General features: G+C 40.1%; 1 protein-coding gene across 2 annotated transcripts in view; it reads left to right on the top strand.

Moving 5' to 3' along the window:
• Nucleotides 1-13,907, top strand: part of LOC141767364 (adhesion G protein-coupled receptor D2) — a 105,938-nt gene that overhangs the window by 42,893 nt on the left and 49,138 nt on the right. For both annotated transcript variants that reach the window (XM_074634578.1, XM_074634576.1), the window contains 2 exons: nt 8,860-8,901; nt 13,388-13,441. In XM_074634578.1, the coding sequence (XP_074490679.1) occupies nt 8,860-8,901; nt 13,388-13,441 (96 nt within the window). The remainder of the gene's footprint in view (nt 1-8,859; nt 8,902-13,387; nt 13,442-13,907) is intronic.

Here is a 13,907-nt window from a genome sequence, read left to right as displayed (position 1 = left end):
TCACCGCCGGCCCCTATATTAAGTAGGTGGTTCAGGGCTAAGCTAATAACTCTCCCTCCTCTCCTGAGCCATCACACACCAGTACTGGTGTTGCTGCCGGCCTCAGTGTGTGCCTGTTTGTGTGTGTGTGTGCCTCTGTAGCTGTACACCCTGTAGAGGCAGGCTGGCTTGGGGGTCCCCTCCTCAAAGTGACAGCCCAACTGGCTGGATGTGTATGTGGGAAAGAAACCGGGAGAGTCCTAATAGCTCTTCTCAAAGAGTGACTGATCCGCTTTCCTTAATAATGTACAACGGGATGGAAACAGGAAGAAATCTTTGACCCCATCCCCGCCCTCATACACAGACTATATACTGTAATGCGTCATTGTGAAGAGAACCAAATAGAGAGTTTAATGAGACTGGATGGACATTATTGCCTGTGCATTGTTTTGCAGCCAAGTCCAGTTTCTCAGGATTGTATGTATTTTAGGGCTGTCAAAGTTAACGTGATAATAACACATTAACGCAAATTCGTTTTAACGCCGCTAATTTCTTTAATGCATTAACGCGACTTGGGATATTTAATCCCAAGTTAAAGCTAGAGGGAAGATACTGGCATCAAATGAAACTAGAAAACCTAAGGAGTCCATTGGTACCAAGAGAATAACGATTCAAACTTAAAATGCAAAATTGTGTTGAGGAAAAACTGTCATGGCCATTTTCAAAGGGGTCCCTTGACCTCTGACCTCAAGATATGTGAATGTAAATGGGTTCTATGGGTACCCACGAGTCTCCCTTTACAGACATGCCCACTTTATGATAATCACATGCAGTTTGGGGCAAGTCATAATCAAGTCAGCACACTGACATACTGACGGCTGTTGTTGCCTGTTGGGCTGCAGTTTGCCATGTTATGATTTGAGCATATGTTTTATGCTAAATGCAGTACCTGTGAGGGTTTCTGGACAATATTTGTCATTGTTTTGTGTTGATAATTGATTTCCATTAATAAATATATACATACATTTTTATAAAGCATGCATGTTTACCCACTCCCGTGTTGATAAAAGTATTAAATACTTGACAAATCTCTCTTTAAAGTACATTTTGAACAGATAAAAAATCGTTTATTTGCGATTAATCACTATGGACAATCATGCGATCATCATAATCGCCGGTCATTGTTGTGAAAGAATCCCCAACAGGTCGCACTGAAGGGGATTCTTTCACAACAATGACCTACACGCTGTACATTATCCCGCTTATTACATGGCTACTTACTGAAGAAATTAATATTTTGACACAAAAACGGTCCGCCAGAGTCCGACATCTGAACTGCGCCCATAGCAACGGTCTATAATAAAGAAGTTACAGGCCGCAGAACGCCGTGATTGACCAATCGGAATCGAGTATTGAACACAGCCGTGTAATAATGTATAATAAACCCATGCAAAACATGTATAATATAAGAATGACCATGGCTGCACTTGGGCATTATTATGCTTGTTCATATTCACTTGAACAGCATGATATTGCTGCAGATGCAGCATTTTTTACTTCAATGTTTAAATGGCGCGACCTCAGTGTTGTTGATGTCACCTGGATTCTTCTATGTTTGGTTTGTATTTTGGTTTTCCACTGAAAAACTTCAAACTGACTCCTGTTTGATTTGAGCAAAGCGTAGCAGGGCGTTGCAAAGCTTTTATTGGGAGGTATTTACCTCATCAAACTGACACAGTGGCAGGCTGCCCGTCTACCTGCCTGTCTGTCCGCCTCCCAAGTCTTATTGCCAGCTTCTCTGGCCAGCTGGAGCCGTTACACAGAGCTGGATTTGAACTGAGGACCTGCAAAGTATCAACTCCCTGTTTCACAGCTTTGACAGACACTTTGATTTGACATGCCATGAGCAGTTAAAGTGAAAGTTATGTATACATGTTAATTAAACTGTTTATGCGTGGAGGGGTCAGAGACATTAGCAAGCCCCAGCGCAGAAGTGTGAATTTCTTTTCTTTTCCCCCCATCACAGCGTTTTAACCTCTTCTGTCTCTCATTTCCGTAATGATTACCAGGTGCAAGGGGAGAATTTTTCCTCCCCTTTTTTCGCCAAGTGGGGATGCAGATAGCTCTATTTGTGAAAAGTGTCTCTGTGTGTTTGAATTTAGGCTGGGGTATTTGACGTTGGGTTCAACTTGTTCAAATAGCTCTCATTTTTGGCATTGGGTGACGCCGAAGCCTGGAATTCTCTAAAAGGATGTGGAGGTTGCGGTCTTCGGCTACTTAAGAGAAAACTGTCGGCCCAATTGAAAAATGCCATTTGTGAAAAGTATATCTATTTTGATTTTTGATGTTGGGTTAAACAAGTATAAATCATTGTTGACGTTGAGCAATGGCAGCGCCTGAAGTTCTCCTAAAAACTGTGTGGACCGTGTGGTTTATAATAACTCTCATGAAAGTAACAAATTCAGCTATCTCATTTATGAAATGTTTTATTTAGACGCTGAGATGAAGGGAAACTTTTTTACTTTGTGCCAACAGAGGAAAGAATCTTTTGGTTTTTAGCTTTAGTGCTTGTCCTGGAGCAACTTAATTTACGTAGACTGTTTACATGATAGACTTGTCTACATTACTCTAATTTCTGGCATTGTATGTTTGTAAAGGCTGAATTTATTTCCCCCTAACAGCCAATGTAAAGACGGAGGTTTTAAAAGACTATGCCCGTCTTTTTGAAGGTTTCACCCTTTTACTACAAATCATATAGATGTGCCTCCCTGCCAACCACATTGTACTGCTAACCAAATTAAACTGAGAATGGGCAGATAACAACATTTAAGTCACGCAGCTAAGAGGACATGGAAAGTAAGCTTTGAGCTTTAACCTTAGAGGTAGGGCTGGGCGATATGGCGAAAAACTATGTTTTTTAGTTTTTTACCAAATACCTCGATATCGATATTGCGACGATATTGTAATGTTGACTATTGTTGCTTTCACTAAATATTTCCACAATGAGATTTTTGATAAATAATCATCAGTAATGTGGATATAATGACTGAAGTGGGTGAAGGGAAATAATAGAACAGCTAGAACAGTCTGATAAGTTCAGAAAATTAAAATCACTTTACTGTAATGCAGCCTTTTTAAACCAGGAAAAGACAACACTTGTGTCATATTACGAAATCTAAAACAATATCTAGTCTCGTATCCCGATATCGATATAATATCGATATAATGCCAATAGAGGTGGTGGCTGATCGCAAAACACCAAAGGCCTGTATGAATTTTTTTGAGATCCATGTGCGGAAATAAATGTATTGCTGGCAAAAGCACCATGGATATATTACTGAACGGGCCAACCTGTACCAAACATGAAGCTCAAGGGGTGAGGGGTTCCCTAAGCCACAGCCCCTGTGGTAAATTGGAGAGTCAAAGGGCTCAGTCTTTGTGGAAATAATAATTTTTAAAAATCCTCCAGTTACTGTCCTGCACTACTGGATTGACAATGAAGACATCTTCTTGGCTGTGACCATAACTGGTTTCAAGCCTGAGACTAGTGTAACATTCCTTTTGATTAGTGGAGCTGATTAAAATTATTAAATTGTGTTTAGTCATTGGAGTGACTGCCAATATAGCCTTGACGGATGATTCTGGTTTATTTCAACCTGGCGTATTTCCCATAAATGTGGCTATTTGTGGAGTCGTGCTACCTTTGTACTCGCCACCTCCGTTTGTTGTAGAGATTCTGGGAACCAAATCTGTTTTTACCTGATTATTTCAAACGCTTGTCTCTGAGTATGAATGAAAGTAAACACAGAAAGCAGTCGGCTAAAACTGCCATTATGGCTAACTGTAAGAGGCCTGCGCAGCTCGCCCTGACATACGTTGTTTTGCGTGAGGCCAGGTTGAAATAAACTGGAGTTATCCTCAAAACATGCATTGTACTGACTTATAGACATTGTATGTTTATTCTTGTTCAGCTTTGTTGTCCTTGTTTTTAGCTGTATTTCTATTTCTGTGTAAGTTCTTTGAGAGCGACAAAAGCCGGAGTCAAATTCCTGGTATGTGTACTCACATGGCCAATGAATATGATGCTGATTCTGATCATCATACCTTGTATTAACTTTTTATCCCCCCTCATATAAAAAGAAGTGCTAAGCTGACAGCAGCAATATATCCAAAGAAAGAAAGAGAAAGCTGCCCTGCCAGTCGCTCTCTCCTTGCCAGGACACTACCCTCCCTCCTTAATCATAGTTTTCATATCTTTACATTGAAAATTTGTTTCCCAAGGACAATATCATAAACTTGCTGTTTTCTGAGTCTTTTTACCTGCCAGTGCTGCGCTCTCTAACTTTACACATTTGGGAGGTTGTGTAGATGAGGAAATAGGGGTGTGTAAATGTAAAGGAGGGGATTAAATACAGAGGCATTGTTCACTGAGAATCTGTTTCAATTGTAACACAGAGAGAAAAGTGGAGCGACTAACACTGTGAATGTGCGTTTGTTTGTTTGTGTTTGTGTTGCAGTGGAATGTCAGTAGGAGCATGTATAAAGCAGAGCAGGTGAACTCCCCAAATTAAAAGTAAAATGCATTTACAGTGTGTCAAAATAAGGACTATATATGTGCTATGGAAGTTTGGGGCTGTTTTATGGGACTTAACTAGTATTTATCACTGTCCACAGCCAAGCTTGTTGTGGAGGTTTGTGTGACTGCTGGACATATACGTACAAGGATGAAGTCTGTAAGCCCTGACACTTTCTGTCAGAGTATCAGAGGCAGGAGGACACCAAAAAGGGAGGAAATTTATCTTTTTCCTCCAGAATTGTGTTTCTTATCTCTCTCTTTAACTCTGGACTAGTTATATATGTGGAGGTCTCATGTAAATAATTAATCAAAGTAAAATAGCATTCACAAATGAAAATTGCTGAAATTACTAGAGCTGCAGCAATGAATTTATTAATTGTCAACTTAAATTAATTGCCCACTATTTTGATAATCGATTAATCGGTTTAATCTGACTCACGCTTCTTAATGTTTATTTGGTTTCTTAAATGTTTTTGATTTCTTTACTCCTCTATGACGGTTAACTGAATATCTTTGAGTTGTGGACAAAACAAGACATTTGAGGACGTCATCTTAGTCTTTGGGAAACACTGATCGACATTTTTCTCCATTTTTCTCCATTTTATAGACCAAACAACTAATCGATTAATCGAGAAAATAATCGACAGATTAATCTACAATGAAAATAATTGTTAATCGTTGCCCTAGAAATTACCAGCTCCACTGATACCCTTTTCCAGTATAGCAATTGTTTACACACTGTAAGTTATAGCAGAGATTATGGAGGTTTTACGAAAAACACATTGCATTTTGTTGCACATGAAAAGTGCTTCAAATATAATGTGTAACTTAACATCTGTGGTAAGAATAACATATATGCTGCCCATTATACGCTATGTTGGTTGTTAATAATTGTAACGGAAAGGTCACCGGCTCGATCCTGGCAGCTACAAGTACATCCATCAACAGCCTTGCGTTCTGTAGAAAGAATCCTTCAGCTAAACCCTGAACTCCTACAGGCTCACATTCACTTTGTCTCCTCATAACGTTAAATGACTAAATATGTGACACGGCCTCCAATCAGCTCCGCTCTCTGGCAACTGATTCAGTTAACTGAAAATGGGAATTCAGCTGTCAATCTAAATAGACTTTTAGCTTTTGACATGTGAGGATAATACGCTTGTTAATTAAATCTTACATTTCATACATTGAAGCTATTAAATAGAAACATTGCCATTTGTATTTCTAGTACAGTATTACCAGTGGTTGATGGATTGGCTCAAACATTTAATGCGTGAGTAGTAAATAGGGGGGGGGCATTAACTTTGGCGAGGAAAATCTGGCATGGCCATTTTCAAAGGGGTCCCTTGACCTCAAGATATGTGAATGAAAACTCTGAGATGAACAGAGTTAAAACTGTATTTTATTCGATAAAACAGATGTTGACAAGCTGCATAATTTTCATTTGAAAAAAGGTAATAAATCACAATATATCACATTATATTGATATCAATAAGATCGTATCGTGACTTAAGCGTTGTGATAATATCATGTTGCCTTTGGTGATTCCCACCCCTAGTAAACAGTACGAGGGCTAGAACGCCATCATCCTGGTTAAATTGAATTGACTTAGTTCTTATAAGTAAATCGATCTCTGCCTTTGATTCTTTCTTTCTGCTTTCTCATTTAAACAAATGCTATTTTCTGTCTTGCATTGCAGCATCTCTCTGGGGTAATACTGTTTTTGGTCAAACACAGTGTTTGTTGGCTTTAACTTTTTAAACATACAATTGTTCCCTAATTAGCTGGATGCTAATTAATTTATGCTCCCCTGTTTGATGTACAGTATAGCAATACTTTGAAAGCAACCGCAACCATTCTTTGCATAAATTTGTAGCATTTGCCGCCGAGTTCAAAAGAAACAGGACCGGGTTTAGAAAAGCACACATGCATTTAAATAATGCGCCCCATTTTTCGTCTCTGTTTGTTTTTAGTGGGGAATATTAATGAATTAACATTTTAAACAATCCATCATTATTGTTGTGCTGCCACTTATTTTTAACTCAATTATATTCTAATAGATCATTTTTCCTAATGTGCAGAGTATGTTCTCCCCACTTTGTTCACTACACAACAAAAGATTAATTACAAATAAGAGGAATGATCAAAAACATGATAATCAAATTGCAACAATAAGTCGGAAATTGCAATTCTAATGCAATACAATAGGGTATGTGTTGCAAATTAACCACCCACTGTCTGGTATTGTCTGCGTGTGCTTGTGTTCATGCGTGTTATATGTATGTGTGGAGAGTATATGACACAACAATATGTTATGATAGACTCTATATACAATATATAATACATTACTTCATTGTTAAAGCCTGTTTAATAACCCAAGTAAAAACATTCACACTCTCATAATGACACTCCATTAGCAGCACTGCCTTTATTAGGTTGTAAGACCTTGTTGGTGATGTGTAGTTTTCTTCAATGGAGTACTTATATTGTACTCCATACCTATATTGCATACAAAAGTGACAAAGGAGCCAGCTTTCTTGACAGTATCTAAGAGTTTATTTCTAAGACAGGAGGTGCAGTAGACTCTATTTTCGGAGGATTTTGTCCTAGTTTGTTTGATATTATGGAGGCCTGCCCTCTGAAATAAAAAATCATGTCAAACATGTGGAGTTAAAAGGAAGTGCCTTTAAGAAGTGTAGAGATAAAACTGCAGTTCTCAGCTTGAGATCCCTTGTTTTGATGCCTGTTGTCTTCAGCATGTCAGAGACCGGCCGAATTGTCAGTTTAAAGAGGATGGATGTCCCAAGATGTCACCTGACAGCCCGACAGACAGGGCAATTCAGTCCCTGGAGGACAGGAGAGCAGCCAGTAGGAGGTGAATGGGCAGTAGCTCGGGCTAGAGGTCGTCACCGTCGCCATCGCCGGCCTGTCACTCTGAATGGGCCCCCCAAATCATGTTGTCAATGGTGATGCATCGAGATCCCCCTCTGGCAAAAATTGGATTCTCCAAACTCGACTTGATTGATGCATTGACCAGGTTGTGCCTGCCTGTCCTCAGGATGTGTCCTTACCTTCGTTTAAAGATGAAGCAACACAGACGCACAAATGAGCGGTGAAAGGGGAGAGATGTACTTCTAAAACTTTATTTTGTGCCAGCAAGACCCCACTGTGGTCGCGCCGTTGGCTTGTCAAAGAATCTACTGTATCTATCAGCCTTGAAATTTATAGGATTTTACCTGCCTTTTCATTTTTGTCAGTACATCTTTTGTGGCACGGTTCAATCGGTGCTCTGAGAATGTAGTTTTCACTGTTTCTATTGAGGCGACGGTATTACATTATGGCTCGAAGGCGAATGCACAGCTTGTACATTCAGTGGATGCCACAATGGATTGGAATGAAAAATAGATGTTTTTCTGTGACCAAAAGTGCAGCCTTTATGCGTCCAAGGGCATGGCATTCTTGGGCCATGGGTACTAGCCGTGGAGTTTGTGAACATGAAATATCTTCTTTTATGTGTCATTTTTTTCATTATGCTCCCTCTGTCTCTCTCTTTCTCCGCTTTCCTCCAATGGTTTTCCTTGATAGTCTCGTCTGGCCTGAGTTGCTCTCTTTATGTGCCTGTGTGTGTGTGTGTGTGTGTGTGTGTGTGTGTGTGTGTGTGTGTGCGCGTGCCTTTTAATATGTGTCTGTTCATACGGTCTTTCTTTCCTCATAATTTATGGCTATTTGTGTCTGTTAGTGAATGCATGGACTTTGTGGGTATGTATACGTGTGTATATGTGTGAACATGAATTCGATGTATTATTTGTGTGTTTGTTGATACTCAATCTTATATATATATATATATATATATATATATATACTGTATATATATATAGGTGTGTGTGTTTCTGTGTCGCAGAACACAGGCTGAGCACGGGCACTAAAGATTTTCTATTTCGATAAAGCTATGTGGAACCTTGGGTTGGAGCCTTTGATGGCTCAGTGGGGGCTGGAACGAGGAGCGCGAGCATTGTAGACGAAACAAACGCAAGCTGAGCCTCACGGAGGTGGCCCAATTTGGACTCTTCCAAGTCCGGCTTCTTCTCTCGTTACTTTTCACGACCGTCTACTACAGCTCTGGAAAGAGTGCGAATAACTCGTACATGTCGCTCCCGCTCATTACCTTTCATCTTTTGTTTTTTACTAGAGGATAAGAGAGAAAACAACTGTAACAACTTTGTCCTCCTCCTCTTTCTCTCTCTCTCTCTCTCCCTCTCTCTTTCTTTCTCTCTCTCGCCTCCTTTCTTTGTCTGTGTTTGCAGGGCCTGTTCATCTTCCTGATATATGGGGTGTACAACACAGAGGTAAGTCTGTATTGTGTCTCAAGGCTGTCGGAGTGAATGAGAGAAATGACAAGTTTCTGATGGGCTCCTTGCTTAAAAGCTGTGTGGGTGGGGTGCGACGGTATGAGTGTGTATGTGTGTGTGTGCGTGTGTGTGTCTGTGGATGGGAGGAGGAGGGATGGGAAGGGAGGGGAGGCGACGATCGTTTCCACGCGAGCATCCCACTGCCCTTCATGCTTGGACTAACTTATATGCATCCGAGTCCGACCATTAAACACTGACACGCCGCGGTTCTCAGCCACTCATTCCTCACCCACATTGGCTAATATTTCACTGCCTCTTTAAGTTTTTAAACTCACGGCCCTCCATTTAGCATCCTGACAAAGCCGCTGGCCAGGGCTTCGCGGGGGCCCCAAGCAGCAACCGTAGTAGGACAAAAAAAAGAACAACAATATGCACCCAACAATATGCAATGAAGGAGGACATATTGTATTGAGATGCTGCTTTATTACCATTTAGATACGCCGTAGCCGTGTAAGGTTGGAGGCTTTGGTTGAGTGGCGATAGACGGAGAGATACGATTTAATGGATGAGACTCGAGTCATGAAAATCAGTCTTGGTCAAATGTGGCTCTTAGTCTATGTAAATAGGGTTAACTTTAGATGCGCATAGGTGATATTGAATCCGAGCCTTCTTAAAATACAGCACTTGTTTTCTGAACTTCTGGTCTATTTCTCATTTTTAGACACTTACCGTTCCAAACTTTAAGAAGCTAGTGGAAATCCAAAAAGGTTTTTTCCTTGTAGCGCAGTTAACAATTCAAAACACAAACATTTTGCCCCGATTTAACAATAATCTCTGAAAAAAAGTATTTTTTTCAACTAGTATTTAAGCACAACAAACATCCGTTCATTTTTCTGGAGATACATGCAAGATGTTAAATATAAAAATATTGTTAATGTCACCGAAAAATAAAAATAAAATTCTGTAAATACAGCGTGCTAAAGTTAATCCAACAAACCGTCTCCTCTGTGGGTAGAATGAACCACGCTTGACGAGTCTCCCGTTCTGATGAATACAAACATACCTCATCTTTTCATTTGCCTCTTGTTGCTTTGACTGAATGTACAAGGTCATCCTCGCTGTATACAAGCAGCTTTTTTTGAAGAGCTGGGTAACATAGTTATATGTTACCCAGCTCTTCAAAGATAATGGTAAGTATTGCATTAGGCTCCGTCCTTCTCCTGTCTATTTCTCATCTGTTTTTTCTCCAGACTTCTTTATTTTAACTTCATCACCTCCGTTCGTCTGACCATCGAAGAGGACATCTCACATGTCCTTTGCTATTTCACATTTTCTCTTTCCTTTCTTCATCCACGTCTTCTCCAGAGCATGAAGAGCTGTCCCTGAGTCACAGACGATGCACCGACAATACAGAGCCAGAGAGGGTTGACCCTTTGCTCTGTAAAATAAATCAACACAGCATTCTTGCTTAAGTGGCTTTTTTAGTGCTTGGGAATTCATTTTCTTACACTCAAGTTGCCCTTGACCCTGGGAGCAACTCATGTACATGTTCCAGTTTTCAAAAGGACCACATTTCTTTGTTAACGTTTGGATAAAAAAAAAGTGGTACTTTTGCCATCATTCACGTCTAAACATTCCTCTTCTTTTCCTCTGAACCCTCGGCACCTTTCCTGGGCGCTCCTTTTGTTCACCCTCAACCTGCTCGTCCTTTGTTTTGTATCTTTAAGTGCCGTGTGACACAGAGCACCGATGGCTTCAGGTTTCACCCTTCTGATACCTGAAAGGAAACATATTCTTAATAGAAAAATTACAGAATGGGAATGATCAAATTTTTAATTTTTTTTGTTTCTTCCGTATAATCGGAGTGGCAGGGGAAGGCCAATGTGAGACAGGGAGGTTTCTGTTCTGTCTGAATTCATCGGAGCTAACCTGCCTTGATGGCTGGGGATGGTAACCCCTCTTTAGATTACATTATCATGCACATGATTCTATAGAGTGAGGAAAAAACTTTGCAAAGTTGCTGTTAGTTGTTAACCTGATAGAACAAATCAGCCTTTATCCATCTCAGTGTGAACATTTTTTACTTTGATATGCTAAAGAAAGGTGTGAAATTAACTCGTGCCTCAAAGTCATAACATGCTCCATTCATGAGGCTGGTTTCCACACAATAATTACCAATATGGCGTGGTAGACAGACTGCGTCTGCAGCTATTACACTCAAAATGCAGCGTTTTAATTGCTAATTACTTGACAATAGCTCTCCATTATTCATCGCAATTAGCTTTTCCTTGGTGGTCACCTTGTAATCCCATGCTTTGATGACCTTTTATTTCCATCAGCTCCAAGGATGTCGGCAGGTGTTGTCGGGCGCGCTGCTTTCATATGGTAATCGCTTAGCGCCCATTTACATGGAGAACCACGCTTTGCATCATTGCGAAACCTTGAGTGTGCGCAAAACCCCTTAAACACATAACGATCATCTAAAACAATGCCCTTCCCCTCATTGTCAAATGATTAATTAAGTTGTGTCATGTAATTGCCTCAGCACGCCGGCTGCTTTTGATATCAATGAAATCCCCAGGACGTACTTTCCCCCATTAAATTGTGTTAAGACGCCGTCTCTCCAACATCTGCACCGCGTCGAAGGCCTTCCGCGGATCTTGTCAGAAATAATAGGAGTGTTTTGGAAACATGATGCGGGTGCTGTTGATTCTGCCCTGTCACAAGGCTCGGGCTCTCTTCATTATGTGGCCCTTCAACATCGGTATTGTATGCAAAACATCCTCTGTGTACACACGCTGTCTCTGAGACTGTGTGTGTGTGTGTGTGTGTGTGTGTGTGTGTGTGTGTGTGTGTGTGTGTGTGTGTGTGTTCAGCGTGGTGTCATAATTTATAACACGCTGGGACTTAATGAAGCCATAAGCCATAATGCATATTCACTAACGTGGTGGGCTGGGCTGGGACGGGCTGTAGTGATGAGTGCCCATCCGCTACAAATTTACAGTGAGCGCTGACGATGTGCACGGACACATGCACGTGCACACACACACACATACGGACCTCATAAGTGCCAGAGGCTTTTCATAGAAGACTTCATCCTACTTAACTGAAAACACCCTGAGTTATTCCTGCTGTTCCGTATGTTGTTTTCATTTTGATATCCTGATCTTGTTTACAGTAGCTAATGGATGATAGTAAACATAATATGAAGATAAAATATCAAATTAATAATATTTGTTTTCCCATTATTTAATAAAAAAAACGATTACCTTGTATTAGCAATTAAAAACATTATAACTTTCTAGCAGGGAAACAGATTCATTCATAGCTGCTGCTGTGTGACAAAATATACACTTTTGTATATTTCCATATTTTCATTCATCCACTGAATATTATTTTCTACTAAAGGCACGTCGAGTAACACTTTATATGTATTAACCTATGATTGAGTGATCAGTAAAACCATACGACTACCATAAAGATGCAAGAACATAATTTTTTTTAAAGTTTTTTTTTTTTTTTTTTTTAGATAAAAAATGTTTTCATACTTTTTTCTTTCATAGGTTAATTAATGCAGAGTTTTATTCAAGGGACTAAGGACATACTAAATTGCTGGTTTGCACAATATTTGCATTACATATTTGTTGATATTATTTATCATTAGTCATAACTAGTCAAAATACATTTATCAATTTAAAAGAGAAATTAATGCGTGAAATTCACCAGTTAAATATAATCAAAGCTCATCCAAATTATTACTCTAAGCAAAGGTCTTGGCATTAACTTCCACAGTTTTTCAGAATAATTCATTTTTTTATCTCATTATAAAATCTCCAAAAGTGTTAATTAAAAAAATAAATAAGTAGTTTAGTAAATAAGCAGGTAAATTACAAATTAAGGTCAGTTAAATTACACATATATACTGAAATTGTATGCATGTGTATTGTACATGTATGTCTCCTCTAAAATTGATGAAATTCTTGTCTGTTATTGTGTGTGTTAAATGACGGCGCGCAGTACACTGTTTCATCCGGAGTGTAAAAATGTAATCTGTTCTGCTAGGGCGGTCCCTTCTCCTCCAATAGCTCCATTTGTTGGTCCCGGCGCTCTATGCTGACAGATGATCGCTTGAAGTCGTCTCCTTAGTTTGCCAGCTCTATGTGTCACTTTCAAGTCCCATTAGCCACTGGGACATACTGGAACACCCTCTTGCACGTACATGCACACACACACACACACACACACACACACACACACACACACACACACCTCCCCAACTGCTGTCAGTGCCTGCAAACTAACGCTCCAAATTTGTTATTTCCCTTCCATGTCCTCTTCTCTTTTCTCCATTTTACACTTTGGGTGCTCTTAGTAGTTGGCTGTGAAATATGTTTTGTTTTGATTCATTGTAAGTGTGTTTCATTGAGCGCTGTGTCAGATACACTTATCTCTTTCTCTCCCGTTCTCTCTCTTTTTCTTTCAGGTTCGGAGCACGGTCAAGAGGATCAAGGAAAGGAGAAAAGCGCTTAATTTTTCAGTATGTAATCGTCTATTTTCTGTTTTTAAGTGTGTGTGTGTGTATGTCTTTGAATCTCTGATGCACACTAGTGCGACAGACTCAATTTTCCTTTGCCAATGAAAGCTGGCCACAAAGCAACATTGTACATCTGCTAGCCTCTCGCAAGTCGACAGTCCATGTTAGATGCCCTTATACATCAAGCATAGAACCTCCGTAATAGCTCTCCCCCTTCCTCACTCTGCCTAGTGCAGCACCTTCATCCCAGCAATGTCAAGCTCTGTGGTGGGTTACAAGTTTCTAATCCAGGACAAGCCGTCCCCTGACATTAAAGTGTCAGGCCAGTATTTATACCTCGTTGGACGCTGCTGTTTGGCTGAAGCGGTGGGATGCTGCGTGTGTGTATGAGTGTGTGTGCGCCTAGGAAGATCATACTGTAGCCTACACAAAGCACTTTAAAAGTACTTAATAGTCTCTAGCACACACA

This window comes from Sebastes fasciatus, chromosome 5 (assembly GCF_043250625.1).
Source record: "Sebastes fasciatus isolate fSebFas1 chromosome 5, fSebFas1.pri, whole genome shotgun sequence".
NCBI classification, from domain to species: Eukaryota; Metazoa; Chordata; class Actinopteri; order Perciformes; family Sebastidae; genus Sebastes; species Sebastes fasciatus.
The sequence above is the reverse complement of the archived record's forward strand: the minus strand, read 5'-3'. Positions and strand labels throughout refer to the sequence as shown.